This window comes from Talpa occidentalis, unplaced genomic scaffold (genome assembly GCF_014898055.3).
Source record: "Talpa occidentalis isolate TD23 unplaced genomic scaffold, MPIMG_talOcc4v2.1 talOcc4.4, whole genome shotgun sequence".
Taxonomy (NCBI): Eukaryota; Metazoa; Chordata; class Mammalia; order Eulipotyphla; family Talpidae; genus Talpa; species Talpa occidentalis.
Window position 1 is genome coordinate 134,288,475 of NW_023604295.1, and position 19,853 is coordinate 134,308,327.

General features: G+C 35.6%; 2 protein-coding genes across 4 annotated transcripts in view; one reads left to right on the forward strand and one right to left on the reverse strand.

The window, feature by feature from the left end:
- Positions 1–19,853, reverse strand: part of NEK1 (NIMA related kinase 1) — a 139,173-nt gene that overhangs the window by 30,313 nt on the left and 89,007 nt on the right. For 2 of the 3 annotated variants that reach the window (XM_037526423.2, XM_037526421.2), the window contains 7 exons: positions 14,912–14,995; positions 14,414–14,497; positions 13,836–13,913; positions 13,171–13,266; positions 4,614–4,745; positions 2,113–2,178; positions 1,805–2,030 (listed from right to left, as the gene is read on the reverse strand). In XM_037526423.2, coding sequence (XP_037382320.1) covers positions 1,805–2,030; positions 2,113–2,178; positions 4,614–4,745; positions 13,171–13,266; positions 13,836–13,913; positions 14,414–14,497; positions 14,912–14,995 — 766 coding nt within the window. The remainder of the gene's footprint in view (positions 1–1,804; positions 2,031–2,112; positions 2,179–4,613; positions 4,746–13,170; positions 13,267–13,835; positions 13,914–14,413; positions 14,498–14,911; positions 14,996–19,853) is intronic. The other variant, XM_037526422.2, reaches the window with a different exon arrangement.
- LOC119257966 (60S ribosomal protein L37-like) lies at positions 9,908–10,279 on the forward strand. Its single transcript, XM_037526425.2, has one exon. It carries the CDS (start codon positions 9,939–9,941, stop codon positions 10,230–10,232), a length of 294 nt encoding a protein of 97 aa, XP_037382322.1. The 5' UTR covers positions 9,908–9,938; the 3' UTR covers positions 10,233–10,279.

Consider the following 19,853-nt stretch of genomic DNA (forward strand, 5'->3'; position numbering starts at 1 on the left):
CCCGTGGCCTCTGCGGCGCCGGTTCGATCCCCGGCTGCTCCCCGGCCACTGGAGGAGGGTCCCACATGGCGCGCAGACTCTCCTGCTGCCGCTGCTCCCCTCAGCAGTGTACTTCGGTCCTTCTGCCTGTTCTGCTCCCCGCTCTGGCTCTGGTGAATTCTCTCACCCTCCCACGCTTCTGACTGTACCCAGTGCATGTATAAACAAAAAAACAAGCAAACAAACAAATAAATAAATAAATAAAACATGCCTCTATTTAAAAAAAAAAAAAAAAGACATAAAAAAAAAAAAAAAAAGAACAATGAGTTAAAATATACATAAATTTAAAAAATTAATTAAAAAATAAACTATTTGTAAATTAATCTGGCAGAATATAAAAATTGGAAAAATACCAAATCAAGTCTCTATAAATTTTTATTTGAAAAAATTTTTTAAAAGGCCTTAAGATAATTAAGCACTAATTTGGAGGAGCACAAAAATACATAAAATATAATTTTCTATCAATATAATTGAGAGAATATAAACTATGCATATAGATGGATTAAAAGTAGAGAAAAGGTTTCTTTTTTTTTTGAATGGTAAACTGAAAAGATTCCCATCATGAGTCAATTTTCCTTAACCCCAAAACAGAGTTTTTGCATTTTAGACAGAAACCTGACACATACTTCCAAGTTTAAACTTTTACTTTCTCACATTTCTTTGTTTCACTATCCATACAGCAAGATGGAGGTTCAGAAACAGAAGATAAAAGAAATAACTGATGAAGCGAATGTATAAGGACCCTTCATAATCTAGACCTGTTTAATTCTTCCAAGGCTTTTTGCTTGTCATTCTGAACATTATACAGATGTTGAATTATATCCAGTGTCCTGAATTTTGTATGTTTTCTCACTTCTGGGTTCTGGCCACTCAGTCCAAAACATATTCTTTGGCTTTAAGTTTAGCTAACTACCTTTTACCCCTTAACATATCCTTTTTTCCAGAAATAATTTCTGTGGCTCTCCCAGGACTGATTTATGGTCTGATACAAATGCTTACATTAGCTTATGATTACTCCCAGAATATTACTTATCAACCATAATTGCCTCTTTACTTTCCTCCCTTTCCACTAAACCCTAAACTCCTGAAGATGAGAGACTATATCTTTATCACTACTATATCCTTATTACTTAGGAGTGTGGGGTTTATAATGGGCCACAATAAAGAACTGTTGAATACATAAAATAAATGCTATGGGTTTTATGAGCTTTTTTCCAATATACGAAATAATTCTACAAAAACAGTCCATTAAAAAGTGATTTAAAACTGTAGTTAGTTGATGGCTAGATTTGCCCTTTTAGAATGTAAACTCCACAAGAGCACACTTTTGTTCATCATTGTTGTATATCCAGTGTCTAGGACAATGCAAGACAATAGTGGGTACTGAGTACTTATGGGTGAAAAAATCATTAACTCAGATCTTTTTCAATACCTCTGTGAAAAGCCTAAGGGACCATGCTGAGATTTTTTTCAGTTCACTACTCTGGTTCTCATCCAGAATTATTCCTAATAACAGGTTAATCTAATATGGTAGAAAGGGTTAAAGTAATACAAGTGAAATATACAACATTAGTTCCCTCTCTCACACTACACATTTTTATAATAAAAATCCTTGCTATTAAGATTAAATAGTTTTCTCCATTTTTCACATATATAGAATTCTTCCAGCTTCTGTCAATTCTTCTAAGCATTTTGTCTTTTAGTGTTTTCTTTAAGCTTGCACGTGTACTAGACCCAAACGGAATGTTAACACTTTTACACATACTTTCACTTTCAGAGAAGGATGTGTCCAATGTTAACTCATCTAGAGGAATCACAAGTTGACTTCCTGCTTTCCATTTCTTGCGATCAGAGGAAACTGATTTTTCTTTTTCATGCTCTTTGGCATCTTCATGAATAGCATCATAAGTATCAGAGTGACACTGCTTTCCTTTTTCATCTTCTTGAGCTTTAAGATTTTGATTTAATCTACGTAGTATTTCTCTCTTACTCTGAAAGATTTAAAAGTTATGTTTTAATAGTCTATGATGAAGTAAAATTGCTAAATAGAGAAAATTTGAAAATTGTACCTACTGAGATAGCATCATTAGTCTTTTGCATTTCTTCTGAAGTTTCCTGGGTATCAGTTAAACTTCTGTCCTTTAAATACAAATAGTTACAGTAAGAAATAATATCTTAAAACTCTACCTTAATTTTTTACTTTTTTCATTAAATTGTTCCTTGTGAATTTTTTATTCCTTGAAAACATTAACACAGCTTCCTTCATTATGTCAGCAATGAGAAACAGTTTAATAATACAACAACAAGTTTACTACACAGTGAAGGGTCAAGTCTCAATTACTTGTCATATTTCGAGATTATGATTTTATATTTAGTTATCTTCTCTTTAATACCTGATTTTTGGTAATTTTGTCAGTAGTAAAAATAAAAAGAAAATTAATTCATAATTTCTCCTAGAGAGAAAGTCTTGATGGATAAAGTAATTTAAGATAGGCTATGTTATTTTGAAGCTGTCTTTATGTTTCATAAACATATAGTCTTATTACATAATATAACTAAATATAATTGACAATTGGTTCTTTTCCCTATGGAAAGAAAGTAAAATAATATTAAGTTCTGAGTCCCTTATACTACTGATAATATAAATTCTGTCTTTTGATTAGTATCATAGCATTATAGACCACCTAATATTTAAATATGTGAAAAGACATTAGTAGTTATGAAAGCAAAGGTCCTAGAGTAAGGAAGAACAATTTTCAAAAATTTAAGTAAGTTATATTTACCAAGAAAAACCCTTCCGTTGCATGGATTACCTCAAATTTTGCAGTATTTGGGAAAATATAAAAGAATGTAGTGGTCAGTTTTAAATACATGTAAGTGAGACAAAGAGCATTTTACCCAGTAAAGTAGTCAGGAATTAGCAGTCGCTACAACCAGAGAGATGAACAGCTACTTGAGATGTGATACTGGGTACCAGGAAGGGAACCACACAGTGGTATCTAAAGCTGAAGTGAACAATGTAGCACATGCAAAGTCATTATCAGAAAGAAAAAGAGGTCAAAGCTACTTGAAGAACAGTAATTTCTTACATGAAGCTCTTGAGAGTGACCAAGAAACTTGTATTTTCCTATTCAGTTTTATTTTCAAGAAAAAAAAACAAATTGGTGTAACAATAACACCAGTGTTGTTTGCAAAAACTTAATGAATCTTAACAAATAAAAGACACCAGGCATTAATTACCAGGAAGGAGAAAATCAGGTTAATCTGTTATATTACATGATCCAATACTTTTTCCTTCAGTCTGTTGAATTGTAGGCTGTTAGTACACATTGTGAGCACATTTCCCTTAACCCCACAGTAGAGTTTTCACATTTAGATGGACAGATAATTTTCCAAGATTAAAGATTTTATTAGTCCACTCTTTTACTATACATATGGCATGACAGAGATTAAAAAATAGAAGGTTTAAAAAAAAATTAATGTATTTGAATTACACATATTTACAGAGTCCTCTAAAATTTGCTATGCTACCAAATTTCAAATGAATATAAATATGGCGGCCTCCCTGGTGGCCTAGGGCTTAAGTCTCAGCGCTATCACCAATAAATGTAAATATGTGTTAGACTTCATTTCTAAAATTAGTTACATTAAAAACCAAATGCAGGGCCTCCTCTGGTGGAGCAGCAGTTGAGCGCTGGGCTGCAAAGCTGCCCGCAGCCTCTGCAGTGCCAGTTCGATCCCCAGCCACCGGCGAGGGTCCCACATGGCGTGCAGACCTCTCCTGCCACCCACTGCTCCCTTCAGCAGTGTATTTCGGTCCATCTGCCTGTTCTACTCCCAGCTCTGATTCTGGTGAATTCTCTCACCCTCCCGTGCTTCTGATTGTACTCAGTGCTTGTATAAATAAATAAATAAATCTTTAAAAAAATGCAGATTATATTCTATTTTTATTTATTTATTTTTTAAGATTTATTTTATGCATGCATACAAGAACCAAGGTACAGGCCAGATGTGTGGAAGGGTGAGAGGTTTCACCAGAGACAGAGTGGGGAACAGAACAGGCAGACTGACTGAAATACACTGCTGAGGGGAGCAGTGGGCTAGACAGGAGAGGTCTGCTGCGCCATGTGGGTATCTCCGCCATCGGCTGGAATCGAACTTGCGCTGTGGACAGCTTCACAGCGCTGTGCTCAACCGCCTACACCACCAGGGAGGCCCCAGTTACATTTTAAAAATTGAGTCCTTGTTAACTGTGAGAGCTAGGCCATAAAAATGTGTGTTGCTTTACTTGGGGCACATTTCTAAATATATTTTATTTGTTCATTATTATTTTAAAGTAAAAGAGAGAATCACTGTAATATATTTTTATCTACCAGGTAGTCCTAGATGTTAAAACCTATGAGCAGCGAGGCGCTAATATTCAGAGTAAACCATATATAATCTTACAAATCTTAAGAAGCAAATATTTTTCTTAGAAAACCTAATAGAGGATTAGGAAGTAATATAATTTCATTAAATTTAATACTTTTATTAATCTTTTGACTTTGAGCAGTTCTAAATTTTAGGAAACTTACCATACCCATTTCTTTCAAAGCTGAGGTAACTGAAATGACACATCTCATCTGCTGCTTTGATGGAGAGCCGCTTGCATCATTCTGCCCTACCGGCAGAGTAACATCAGAACTCTTCATTCCTTTAGCCACCAACTATAATAAAGAATTTAAACACAATGGGAAATTTACATCTGCATGAAAAGATAAAATCGCATAGACAAGATTACAGTCTATCCACTCTATCCACAAGTATATTTTTTATTCTTTAGTTTTTATTGTGCAATGTGCTAAGTGTTGGGGAAAGATGAGTGAATTAGAAACATCTCTGACCTCAGATGTAAACATAATCATTGTTCACAAGTTGTTTACGAGTAGTACTAAATAATCCCTTTCCATTATCAATGCTTCATAAAATGATCTGGAAAAAACTGTCCTCTAAAAGATTAAGAATTAGTCCTCTTACTTTAAATTTAACATTTGGTAGGAAGAATAAATTTCTAAAATTTGTTACAATCTTTAAGTTTGAACATCTATCATCCAACATAGGAGCCCTCATTAAAAATATCAACATAAATGAGAATGGAAGAAATGACAGATATAAGTAGTAATATGATTTACTTCAAAGGGTGTAATCCTGTACCTTTAAACACCTACAGTGTTTTAAACCAATGATACCTCATAAAAATTTTTTTTAAAAGATTTACTTCATTAAAAATATAATTTGTTTTATTCATATATATGTTCATTTTTATCTTGCCACTTATACTCTAAACAATCTGAAATAAGATTTTGAACCTTTTATAATAGGAAATAGCACTTATGTACATGCTGACAGTAATATGGTAGCAATTTTGCTTAATACCTCTATTTTTCAAACTGGTCAATGGGAACTTCTGGTGAATACACATTTCAGACTTATTATTTATTCAGCATCTTCTGAAAATATGGTAGCAATACATTGATAATATTTCTGAACTTTTACTTTTACTTTACTTCAATTTATTTTCTTCAAAAGATAAACATAGCCATCGCAGTATTATAGGAGAAAACCATATTGGAGGATCCATACTACCTGGCCTCAAGACTTATTGTAAACCTACAATAATCAAGACATGTTGTACTGGTGACAAAATAAAACAGATCAATGGAATAGAATAGAGAGCACAAAATCAGATGCACATAAATATGATAAACTTTAGCAATAACCCTAAATCTTTAGCAATGGAGCAACTCACTGGAATATTTTCAAAGTAAATTCAATGGAGAAAGGTTGTTCTTTATCATTTTTCTTTAAATTTTTAAAAAATTTATTTATTTATACATAAGAGAACTGGGATACAGGCCAGAGGTGTGTGGGGGTGTACGTGAGAGGATTTACCAGAGACAGAGTGGGGAGCAGAACAGGCAGACCTACTGAAATACACTGCTGAGGGGAGCAGTGGATGAGTCAGGAGAGGTCTGCTGTGCCATGTGAGTTGCTGCCTGGCCGGGGATCAAACTCGTGCTGCCGTGGCTGCAGATAGCTTCATAGGTTGCGTCTTAACGTCCTGAGCCACCAGGGAGGCCCAGGTTGTTCTTTTTTAAAATTATTTTTATTTTAAGCAATATTAGGATACCCCAATGAGCTATTGCCCCTGTAGTGCACCCACCACCTGGATTCCATTAAAATTCAAAAATATTGCTCTGTGAAAGAAACTGTCAAGGGAAGAGAATACAAGACACAAAACAGGAGGAAATATCTGCAGAAGATATCATGGTCTGTTAGCCAAAACAAAGAATTCTGAAGACTCAATAATAAGAAGACAATCCAATTAAAAAGACAATCCAAAATATGTGAACAGACATTTTATCAAAAAAAGAAACATGGCAAATAAATACATGTTGTGTACATCACCTAAACTAACAGATCAGAAGAACTTGAAATAATGAACATGCTAAGAATTTCAGGGACCTCCCTTGTGGCCCAGGGGTTAAGTCTCAGCGCTATTACCACTACGGCCTCAATTCAGTCCTTGGCCAGAGAGCTAACTCACATATGGCGCAGCAGACCTCTCCTGTCTCGTCTGCTGCTCCCCTCAGCAATGTATTTCAGTAAATCCACCTGTTCTGCTCTCTACTCTGTCTCTAGTGAATCCTCTCACTCCCCACACCTCTGGCCTACAACTCAATTCTTCTACACACAAAATAAATATTAAAAAAAAAATTCAGATACAGGAAATCTAAGCCAAAAAACAAAGACAAACAAATCATTCTATTAACTTATATAGTAACAATAACAAAATTAAGTCAGTCATTAAAAAATTAAAAGTAATTCAGGGTAACTACTGAGATGTGGCAATATTGTTTCAGCCCACTGCACAGTGGGTTGAGCACAGTGCTGTGGGGCTGTCCACAGCCTCTGCAGCACGGGTTTGATTCCCAGCCGGCCAGGGAGAAACTCACATGGTGCAGCAGACCTCTCCTGTCTCTCCCGCTGCTCCCCTCAGCAGTGTTTTTGGTCAATCTGCCTGTTCTGTTCCCCACTGTCTCTAGTGGGTCCTCTTACCCCCCGCACTTCTGGTCTAAACTCCAGTTCTTGTATGCATAAATAAAAAATCTTAAAAAAAAAAAAAGTTGATTCAATATGACAAACACAAAAATTAACCAAACTAAGGAAATAAAATTTCACAGTAGACAAAAAATAAGCTCTTAAAACAAACAAAAAAAAACAATTTTATTACAAAATTGATGATCCAGATATGTAGTATATATATATTTTTTAGCACAAGTGTTTGAAATTCAATCAATTTTTAATACATTTGCAATATTAATAATCCACTGACCTTAAAGTTTCATAAAGCAACTTGAAAAATTAAAATGCTTTAGGGGCTTGTTTAGTCCAGCCATTTCTCACCAGGTTCACCAATTCAAGACTTTTCCATACTGATTCTATTTCCACAAAAGGTTTTCAATTATCACTGTGAAACAGCTTCTATTTCATTTTTCTATTTTATTTTCTTGAAAATTTATGGAACAGTGCCACCAAATGACAAAACTCAAAAATGCACCAAATAGTGAGGCCAGGTTTGCAAACACACAAAATTATCAGTTTACCTACTCTTGAAGCATAGGTAAATACAAGTACTATTTCATCTCTATATGCTGAATGATTAATAAGAATTTAATGTATGTTAGGAAAATATCACTAAATGGATTGATTTCATATTTTGAATATAAAGCAATTTAAAGATATGTCAAAGCTATGCACCTTTACGTGGAGGAGGTGGGAAAGAAAGGGACAGAAAGGGTGAAGAGAAGAGACGAAAGAAAGGGTTATAAGTAGAGCCATAAAACCAAAGGGAAGTCCTCCAAAAGTACTGGAACCAGGGCAGCTCTACAGACCTAGGTAGAAGAAACCAATTTATGGTTTCATCAGGTATTCTTACAGGATTCAATAAACTACAACTTCAAATCTTGCACTATTCTGCTCAAATGTCAAGTCCTGGGAGTGAATTCAAACAGATCTACTTTAGATGAACAGCCTAACCCTCAGCTGAAAGAAGCCAGGACACCTTGTTTAACAGTTTTACCAAAAGCACACACAATAAAATAATTCTCCCAAAGGAAAATCTGTTGCTTGCCTGTTGGACCTAAAGAGCCAGATCAGGTCAATGCATACCTCAGGTCAATGCTGCCAACATAAAAATCTTCTGAAGGGACATAAAGGAATACAAAGTACCATACCAGAAAATGCTTTTATTTATCAATAATATAGGCAATGAAATCTGTCATTTGCATGCACTTTATAACTAAGAAATACTATTAAAAGGGAGAAAAATATATAGAGAAAAAAGTTTTACAGTTGTTTTAATGTGAATCAGAAAGCAAGACACTTAAGGAATTTTTCTGGAACTGTATCAATAAGTATATGAAAATCCTTTAAAGTGTATTGGATAGATGTAATGACATAGATTGCAGCCTTTTAGAAATAGAGAGGTTGGCTCCAACTGGTTATCTAAGGAAGCAGAATTATGCTACTATGCAAATATATAACTGCCCATTACAAAAATATTATATAAAAATGCAGAGCTCTTGCTAGAGCTGAGTTATTATTAGACATAATTTGTAAAAAGCATTTGCTGAAATAAAAAGCAGTGCTTCCATAGGTGCTTCCTTCCTTCTTCTTTCCACCTATTTCCTCCACTACCACCACTACCACTGTGAAACTTGCGCTCCTGTTGCTTAGAGAAATTTAGCTTCAGGGCCTCCCTGGTGGCGCAACGGTTGAGCACTGGGTTGCGAAGCTGACTGCAGCCTCTGCAGCGCCGGTTCGATCCCCAGCCGCCTGCAGCACCTGTTCGATTCCCGGCTGCCGGGCGAGAGTCCCACATGGCGCGCAGACCTCTCCTGCTGCCGGCTGCTCCCCTCAGCAGTGTACTTCGTCACTCTGCCTGTTCTGCTCCCACTCCAGCTCTGGCTCTGGTAAATTCTCTCACCCTCCCGAGCTTCTGACTGTACCCAGTGCTGGTATAAATAAATAAATATATATATATATATTTTTTTTTTTAAAAAAAAGAAATTTAGCTTCATGCTAGAAAAGTCATCAGAGTAGTAACTGAAATAGAGAACCGCAGCATAAGTGGAATTCTTTGATTTTCTTGAATCCTTTATGTCAAATAAACATATCTTGCAGAGATGTCTCTCTAAAACTCTATTAATGTCCAGTGACACCTGGCACAGGGAGCATGATTCCAAATTGGTCGCATGATGTGTCTAATTAAATGCATGAGATTGGATGGCAAGACAATGGATAAGGAAATTCTGAGGAAGCCATAGATCAGAAATGAGTTCACTGGAAGTTTTACAGTACTATGGTAGGTCGAAAGGCTAGAACAAAGGTGGAAATGAAAGACGTAACAAAGATCTAAATACAATAAAGGAGGAACTTATCATATTCAATATATAGCTTCTAGTCTAATCAAGGAACAGACTTCCACTGATACTGCCTGAATTAATGCAAGAAATATGCAGAAAGGGTCCCAAGAATATGCAGAAGGGTCCCATGATACAATAGTTTAAATGAAAAAAATAGGTAATACAGCTCCACTTACAAGTGTAGGACTGCAATCCAGGGATGTCAGTGGACGTATCAAGCACCAATGAGAATAAGGCAGCAAAGAAATAAATGAAAGAGTTGACTCAATAGACAGATTATGTACACAGTTACTGAATGATCAAGTACATGCTTATACCTACTCCTGGACAGTGATTATGATAGTGTTGAATGGGAAGGATAATGAGAAACAAGCCATAAAAAGAACTCTATTTGGCTCTTCCGTCCTCTTTGGTCCCGGCCGCAGAAGCAAGATGACGAAAGGAACGTCATCTTTCGGAAAGCGTCGCAATAAGACGCACACCTTGTGCCACCACTGTGGCTCTAAGGCCTACCACCTTCAGAAGTCAACCTGCGGCAAGTGTGGCTACCCTGCCAAGCGGAAGAGAAAGTATAACTGGAGTGCCAAGGCTAAAAGGCGAAATACCACCGGGACTGGTCGAATGAGGCACCTAAAAATTGTATACCACAGATTCAGGCATGGATTCCGTGAAGGAACAACACCTAAACCCAAGAGGGCCACTGCTGCAGCATCCAGTTCATCTTAAGGATTTCAGCAGTCACGCAATAAATTTCTGGTTTTAAAAAATAAAAAAAAAAAAAAAAAACTCTATTTGGGGAACAGTACTTTAGAAAATTATTATATAAAAAGTATTTAAGATCAAATTTATGGGTGTTTGTGGGCCATGTTTCCAGATCAAGAACAGATTTTTGCAAAGGAACATAAAGCATGAGCTTTATATATATTAACTTGAGTTGTTGGAAGCACAATATTCTGAATCACAACATTTCTTCATGAGTAGAAGAAAAGGAAACATGTGCCTGAGATCAAGGAAACGTGAACTATGCCAATTCAGTATGCTACCTGCCAATCATAATATAAACTAGGACATAACCACTCACACTACACTGGGGGGCATGGTGCAGCAGTGGACTACAATAGGCCTGCTGCCACAATAGAGCCTATGCATGCATATTGAGTTCAGTAGAGATGGAGTAGCTCACCCATCTTCAAGATTACAGTGCACCACATAAACAATTATACAGACTATTATCAAATACTTGATTTCTCCCCCATGCAATCTGGATAAAGGTCACATTTTAAAGAAAAGTCTGATTTGCAGCAAGCCTAAGTTAATCATATTTAATACATGTATTATCAATGTGATCACCTACAGGTGCTAAGCAGACTGCTGGCATGAGTTATTAAAGACAAAATAAAAACTATGAGGGCAATGGCCCTTAAAGCTTACAACTGCAGGAGTGTAGCTGAACATAAGGGTAACATCAGCAGACTACCCATTAGGAAAGCAGATTAAAAAAGAACACACAGTGAGTTTCATATTGATTCATTTTGATATAATCATTGCCCCACTATGCAAATCAGCACATGAAAAGTTTCTGTTTCTTATGTTGAAGACATAAACCCAAGAGAACAAAAGCTCATTGTCCCTAACTACTGCATAAACATGCTACCAAATAGGCTCACATTATTTTCAGATCAGGGTTAAGTTTGAAAGGGATTTGGGTAACAGAAGAAATCATTGGTTCTGATGCTAACGATGAATTATTTCTATTTCTGACAAATTTGGTTGCTACAATTTTCTCTAGGAGAAAAGGCAATAAGTTAGCACAGTGACTATTTCATACTCACACCCTATTCATGCTATGTCTCAAAGAAGGAAAAAAGGGAAATAAGAAACACTGGATTTAAACAGAGTTATAATTTAAACAGAGTTATAACCAGGTAGATTTTTGGCCCATAGACTAGACAGTCTTAGGCAAGATGGGATGCACTACCAGTTATTTCATACTTGAGCTATTAGAGGAACACTGCACCACTTGATGTTTTTACAGATTCGATTCCCATCTCCACACTGGAGAGATCTCAGGCACTGAGGACTATAAATCCCAGCATGACAAGAACTGGACTTCCCAAATGGGGACAGCTGAGAAGGAGCAAGATGGATATACAAAGGGAGATGGTATTGCTGCAAGGGATCTCAGAGGAGACAAATGGGAGATGACATATGGAGGAAAGACAGAGAGAGATACTTGGAGGAGACACACTGGTAAGAGAAACATGGGAGGCAGCTCCTGGTCTTTGGCAGACAAAATGGCCATCATTATCTTGACCTGCCTAACTTCTTTCTTGTGGTTCTGTAACAGTGTAATCTCCATAAAAGAGAATGTTCCAGATTCCCTGCCTCGCCTAAGGAAGGTTTCACTGTAGCACTACAGACAATAGCTAAGTTATGGAAACCACACAAGTGCCCAAGGATAAAGGATTAAAAAATTATGGAATATGGATGATTTCATTTATATATAGAATATAGTGAAATCAAACTAAGGATTAGACAAACTTTAAAACCAACCTCTGAAAGCTGACCACAGATCTGAGACATTATGGAAGATAGCAGTATAGAGAGGAAGAAAACAAGATGGGGGAGAGGACAATGGACTATGGTGGAGGATTATGGATGCTTTGGTGGTGGGAGAACTTTGGTGACTACACCTGAGGGGGAAAAATGCTGTATTGTGAAAAAACTAACAAGGATGGATGTAAAATAGTGGTAATTTATTAAATTATAAATATAAATTAAAAAATTTATAACAAAAAATTTTCAGCAAAACAAAAAAAGGAAAAATGCGGTGTATATAACAGTGGAATACCACTCAGCTATAAAAAAAGATGAACTATAGCCATCTGTAACATGAATAGAACCAGTGGGGATGATACTAAGTGAAATAAGTCCGAAGGAGAAAGACAAATGCCAGATGGTTTCACTTACATGTGGAATATAGAGAAACAAAACAAAGGTTCAGACAAAATCAAACCACTAATCAACCCTAAAAAATATGGCTGTAGAATTGAAGCAACCTGAAGGTAAGGGGGAGGGAAGATAGAAAAAGAGCAAATAATTGAGGAAAACAAATGTAAAAAGGAGTAAAGGAAAAACGAGGGAAGAACGCCATCAGAAATTAAAATATTGTCTACACTCATAATATAATGAGGTACTGGTAGAACTGACAGAAAGAGTATTAGAGCAGAAGTTAGAGTCCCAGTAAAAAGTACATTTTATATATATATATATATGCACACACACACACACACAACACACACGTTATAAATTCATTCCCTAGTATATATGAGAATTTAATGTATCTTAGAGGTAGCATCATAAATCAGTAGAGGAAGGAAGCCGTAGTCATTAAATGACACTGGAACTTTGATCAGCTGCTTGGTAACATAAAAAATTAAAAATAAAATAGGCTGTCATCTCAAATCAAACCCCAAAATAACATCCACATAGATCATCCTTGATTATAAGAGAGACAGAGTGACAGAGATAAGGACAGCAGGAGAGAAAAGAGTGAGGGAGGAAGAATGAGAAAAAAAAAGTAGAATAAAATTATAATGCTGATATTACCAGTAAGAGATACAAGAATATTAATACAAGAGGAAGAATATAAACTAAATCTTACCTGCTCTTCCCATATTTTCCTTTCTCGATCATATGCTTCCTTTCTTTTTCGCTCTAATTGTTCTTTTATCACAGCAGCACGTGCATTTGCTTGAGCCTGAAAATAAAAACAAACAACAAATTAGTTACCAGAGAGGTTTTTTAAAAATCTGTGAAGATATTTATTTAGTAACTAAAAAAGTGCGTGTGTGTAATTATGTGTATTTTCAGAATAAAAAATCCATGTTTACTCACTAGCACTAGACCAGGGATCAACACACAGCACTGCTCAGTAAGTATTCGTTCAATGAAAATAAACACAGGTAAATTCTAACAAAAATATAAATGTGAAAAATTTACTTATGATAACTAAACATAAACCTCATTTATCTTCATAGAAATGGACAACCATATTTTTTTCACTTTGAAGGTTTTCATTCTTTCTTTTTAAGGTTATTTGTGTAAGAGTTTCATGTACTTATGCCAGGCTTTCATCAAATTTCTTTTCATAAATATATGACAGAAAAAATGCTCTTTTTCAGAAACCAAAAAGTGAGGGATAATGGAAAGAAAAATGAAGGCAAGCTAATAGGTGATTTAACAAAGTCAGACTTAAGAATGCAACTATTCATCTGAGGTTTCAACTTTCTCTTTGAAAACATTTCTAATATCATTACTCGTCTATACCTTCAATGCTTCAATTTTTTTGCGCCTCACATCAGTTTCCTCACTTCCTTCTTGTCCTCTGGGACTATCAGTTCCTTTCTGCAAAATAAGTAGAAAAACCATTTAGGACAGACATTCAAATTCTGCACTGAGTTCTGTGGAAAGTGGTATGAACATACTAACATCTAAAAATATAAAATGGAAAGTTGTTCAACACTGCTAATTTTCTCATAGCTACAAATTTTCACAACTGTCAACTCTTGCACAACGGATAAAAGATAAAAAGAGAATAATAAAAAATGTCCCTTTTATGTCCATAGGTTCTACTTATATTTTCCTTTCAGAATTCCTATGGAATAAATGCCTTTACCAATTTTAAATCCCCATATCTGTATATATGATTTACTGAATATATACTGTATTTATGATTTAATTATCCCTAATTAAAATTTTTCTGGTCTTTGACTTTTACTATATCAGTTTTTATTTTTTGTTAGTGGTATAGCATTCTTAATCTTTTATAAAATCATTTTAATCTATTATAAACAGTCAATTAAATGTTCCTAAATTCCACTTTAAAAAATTGATTTTCAACCTGCCTTTTCACCACGAAGTTTGGCTCTAATCTGTTGGCGTTCATTGAAATTTTGCAGTCTTATTTGCTTCAGCCTTGCCAAATAAACCTACAAAGAGAAAAACAGCATTTTATTTAAAACAAAAACTATCAAGATTTTTACTGCTAAAATTTTTAATTTAAGGAAGTGTTAATCCGAATACAAGAAATAAAAGCGTTGAAATCTGGTTAATGAAAATGTAATATTAGCTTTCAAGTGTTTAATTTAGATCAACTTACTTCTGAAAATACATTAAAATTACAAAGTTTTAATTTTATCAAAAGAAAAGAAAGTGAACTCAGAATACTGAATAACAGTTATGGGACAAAATTATAATGTAGTATGTCAGCCAAAATATATTAATAGGCCCCTACAGACCTACAAAATCCTCAAATAATTGTTAAGAATTTTAACCATGCAAGAAAAGAAGGCAATAAACTCAAAAATGGCTGTGACGAGGTAGCGAACATGCGGGAAGCATACCTCTTCCTCTTTGTTTCTTGGCTTCCCTCCTCTTGAAGAGCTGGGCCTGCCTCCATACATAGCTGCCAGGTTTTGCAGGATTCCCTGTTTATCATTTAAGTACTAAGTTTAAAGAATGACTAAGGCTACATCAGCATCTTACCTAGGAATATCCAGGTGCCACTTTACTTCTTTTGGCAAATACTCATCATCTCTAGCTGATCAACTAGTAACAAACTCTGGCATGTCAATTTACCCAATACATTACGTGAGAACAGAAGGAAGCAAGAGAACCTCAAACATAAGTATTCAAAAAAGAGAGCAGCTATGTTTTTATTAGTCATTTTAGTAAACAGGTTTTTGAAACTGCTTTGGAGGTTGACAAAACCCCAAATCAAAATTTTTCCTTTACAAAGGGCCAATCCATTTCTACATGATACATTACATACAAAATACACACATACAATATAAAATACTTGAGTTCACACTTTGCACTAAGGTAATTCATTTTCCTATACTGCAAATGATCATATCCAATCACAAACTGACTCATTTAACAGTTCATCATAAATATAGAATTATCTTAATAGAAATTATTAAATCCTTCAATTAAAATATCAGATTGTCTGGGCCTCCCTGGTGGCGCAGGGGTTAAGATGCAACCTATTAAGCAATCCGCAGCCACTGCAGCACGAGTTCGATTCCCGGCCGGCCAGGGAGAAACCCACATGGTGGAACAGACCTCTCCTGTCTCACCTGCTGCTCCCCTCAGCAATCCTGTTCTGTTCCCCACTTGTCTCTGGTGAATCCTCTCACCCTGCATGTCTGGCCTGTACCCCAATTCTTGTATAAAAATAAATAAATCTTTAAAAATAAAATAAAATAAAATATCGGATTGTCAAATTGCATTTTTTTCTTCCTTCGGGAGAAAAGCACACTTGAAGTTCCTCCCAACTTGAAAACATCATCAGTCCTACTTCCCTATCTGATGTCGTTTTATCAGCTTGTTGAAAGAGTACTTTTTATATTCATTACTTTCATTTTTGTGTTTCCCCTTTATTTATTTATTTATCTTTAGAAATTTTATTTATTTATTTATTTTTTAAGATTTATTTTTATTTATTTATACAAGCACTGGGTACAGTCAGAAGCGCGGGAGGGTGAGCGAATTCACCAGAGCTGGGAGCAGAGCAGGCAGAAGGACCGAAGTATGCTGCTGAGGGGAGCAGCGGGCGGCAGGAGAGGTCTGCACGCCATGTGGGACCCTCCTCTGGTGGCCGGGGAGCAGGTGGGGTTTGAACTGGTGCTGCAGAGACTGCGGGCAGCTTCGCAACCCAGCGCTCAACCGTTGCGCCACCGGGGAGGCCCTCCCCTTTATTTTTTAATCCACTACTTCTAGATTCTGATTCCGCCATGACTGAAAATTTTTTCAGGTCACCAATGGTCTTATAGATCACAATCAAATGGACGCTTATGAACAAATTTTGGAATTAACATTTCCACTGGAAATTAGTTTTAACTGAATCCACTTACTTTACATACGTATGTAGTTGTCCTCATAAAAACAAATGATGTTCGTTGCAGAAAATTTATGAAATAAAGAAAATGTAAAAAATTCATAATTTTATCATCTAAGAAATTCGAAGTTTAAAAGTATTTCTCCTTTTATTTTTAATTTATATTTTTTTAAGATTTATTTATTTATGTATACAAGAACTGGGGTACAGGCCAGAAATGCTGTGGGGGGGTGAGAGGACTCACCAGAGACAGAGTGGGGAGCAGAACAGGCAGACTGAAATACACTGCTGAGGGGAGCAGCAGACAAGACAGGAGAGGTCTGCTGTGCCATGTGGGATGCTCTCTGGCTGGCTGGGGATCGAACTCCTGCTGCAGAGGCTGCGGATTGCTTCATAGTGAGGTGCTTAATCCCTTGCGCCACCAGGGAGGCCCAGTATTTCCCCTTTTTTAAATTCCCTTCTATGCATATGTATATATACATGTTTAGTTATACAAAATTAGAGTTTTACTATAACTAGTCTGATTTTTCCACCTAATATTAACACATTAATATTAATAGTTTGAAATTTTTTTCCTCATTCAATATCCATAAAAACATTTTTTATTAGTAACAAAATCTTAACAATATGTTGTACTTGAAAACACAGGACTGAGTGAAAGCTATAACTGTAGAACAAAATAGAGCTATTTAAGATATCTATTACAACTTGGCTGGTTTTGATGGTTTGTGGTTTTTGAAGTCTTGGCTTATGTCTTCTAAGTTGTTAAATTTGAGTGTAAAGTTATCCTTTTAATCACTAAAATAGCTGTAGTATTATGTCCATTTATTTCCTGATACTGGTAATTTGCGTCAATTTTCTTGTGAGTTGTGCTAGACATTTCATTGACCATTTCTAAGAATGAGTTTTACATTTTACTAAATTTATCAATAATTTTATTGGTTTCACTTTCAAAGACTGCTACTCTTAATTATTTCCCTCATTCTGCTTGTTTTGGGTCTATTTTGTTTTTGTCATTCAAATTGTCCTTTTTGTAGGTAATGTGTCATTTTCTCTATTTTAAGATTGTTTTCTTTGTCTTTTACTTTTAGAAGGTTAATAATATTTCTTGATGAGGATTTGTTTCAGTTTACCCTATTTGGGGATCTGTTCAGTTTCTTGAATCTGGAGATTCTTGTCTCTCACCAAATGTGTAAAGTTTTCAACCATTATTTCTTTAAATATTTTTTTCAGTTGCACAGTCTCCTGTCCTTTGGGCTCTGATGTTACAAAGGTTAAATTTTGGGGTTTTGTGTCCTTTAGATCCTTAAGAGTCTCATCATTTTCTTCAGTCTTTTTTTCTCTCTGTTGTTCACACCGAGTAAATTTGACTGATGTCTTAAAATTCACTGATTCTATTTTTTGTCATCTCATCTCTACTACTGAATATATCCTATGAATCTCAAATTTTGGTTATTTTACTTTTTAATTATATAATGTCACTGGTTTTCTTATCTCTTCGCTGAGATTTTCCTTTTTTTTTCATTCATTCTAGAGCATTTTAAATGATTTGCTGGTGCATCTGTTTATAGCAACTTTAAAATTCTTGTCTAATAAAATCAAGTCTCTGAGTCAGCTTGGTACTGATATCAACTCAATGTCCTTTCTCATTCAAGCCATGATTTTTCTGATTCTTGGCATGACTAGTGATTTTTTACTATGTTTTAAATATTTTGGTAATTATGTTATAAGACTCTTGATACCATTTATATAACTTCTATTTTACCAGTCAGTTTAGATTTAGCATTTAGGTTCTAGACTAGTTTTGTGGGTTGTAGTTCTAACGACAGCTTGGCTTTCTGAATGCTTGCAATGATATGGTGATCTGCTACATTCTTCTGGTACTATGGAGCTCCTTACTTAATCACTATTGGTGCTATTTTATGAGGATGGAAGTTGCTTCCCTGGGCCGCCTTCTATTATTCAGAGATTTCCAGATAATTTGGAGGCATATGTCACTGGGCCTGGTCTCATTATCACTGGGCAGGAAGCAGGAAGACACTGGGGTTTGTGGTGCTGCTATGTATAGATGGAATCACCTACCACTGCCCTAGTTTTTAAACGGGGCAGGGTTGGCCACAGCTTTGCTGCTGGGTCAAACTGTCCTCCAAATTATTTACCCGTGCTTCCGGTGTGGAATGGAGTTGGGACAGTCCAAGGCTTAACTGTTACCTACAGTTTAATCCACTTACTAGGACTCCAATGTAACAAGTCTTGGAACTCTACTTTCCTAGTACTGTGACACCAGTGAGAACAGATTCTTCTTGTTTTTTGTGTATTTATTTGATGAGTTTCGGTTGTTGGCATGATCCACAGAAGTTCAGGATATACAGCAGATAAAGGAAAACCCAAAGAACCCTGCATTGCTATTTCCTAAGTCCTGAGAGGTCCACCATCAGTTTACCTTCTTTCCAGCATTTAGATTCCTACTATTATTCTATGTTAAGTAATTTACAGATACTTTAATTATATGTATTTAGAGGAGAGGTACAGGGAAATACTAGTTTATGCCATCTTGTTTTGGAATAAGGCATAAGTTACTTTTTAATAGCTAGGGTTTTTACAGCAGTATAATGTGTTATATGAACAGTATATTAAGGCTTAAAAGTGAGAGAAGATCGTTGTAAAACCTAAAAGCGACTGTTAGGGGTTTAACTGCGTCCCTTCTTCTCCCTCACTCCAAATTCATATATTGAAGTCCTGACCCCTAGTACCGCAGAATGTGACCTTATCTGGAGGTAGTATCTTTATCAAGCTAAAATGAGATCATTAGGGGGAAAACAAATAATAAGATTGGTGTCCTTACATAAATGGGAAAATTTGGAGATAGATTCACACAGGGAGGACATAAGGAGAAAAGAAAGCAGAGATCAGGGTGATGATTCTATATCCAAACTACTGCTAACTATTGCCAGTCAACTGCCAGAAGGTAAGAAAGAAGCATATACAGACTCTTCACAGCCCTCTGCAGAAACCAGCCCTGTCAACACCACTGATCTCAGACTCCTAGCCTCCAGAACTGTGAGATAGTAAATTTCTGTTGTTTAAGTCATTTAGTTTGGGATATTTTGTTATGACAAAATAGTCCTAGTAGACTAATACAGAAATAATGCATATACACTGCTTAACATAATGACTAGCACAGTAAGCTTTCAATGAACAATAATTATTACTTAGTTGTTGGCTTAATCAACAACTAATAGAGTTGTTGGCTATATTCTTTACTGCTTATCTTAAATTCTCCTGCTAGCAAAAAAGCTAACATTTAACATTTACAGTCAATAAATTTGTGTGCAATACTAAATGAAGGAATAAAATGTTTTAACACAACTGTTGATTAAAGGCATTATTCCACTAATATAAATACAAAATGATTTGAGATGAATTTATGAAGGGATATATAATCC

Excerpts from the sequence above, each read along its gene's own strand:
- LOC119257966 (XM_037526425.2), top strand. The coding sequence starts at position 9,939 with ATGACGAAAGGAACGTCATCTTTCGGAAAGCGTCGCAATAAGACGCAC.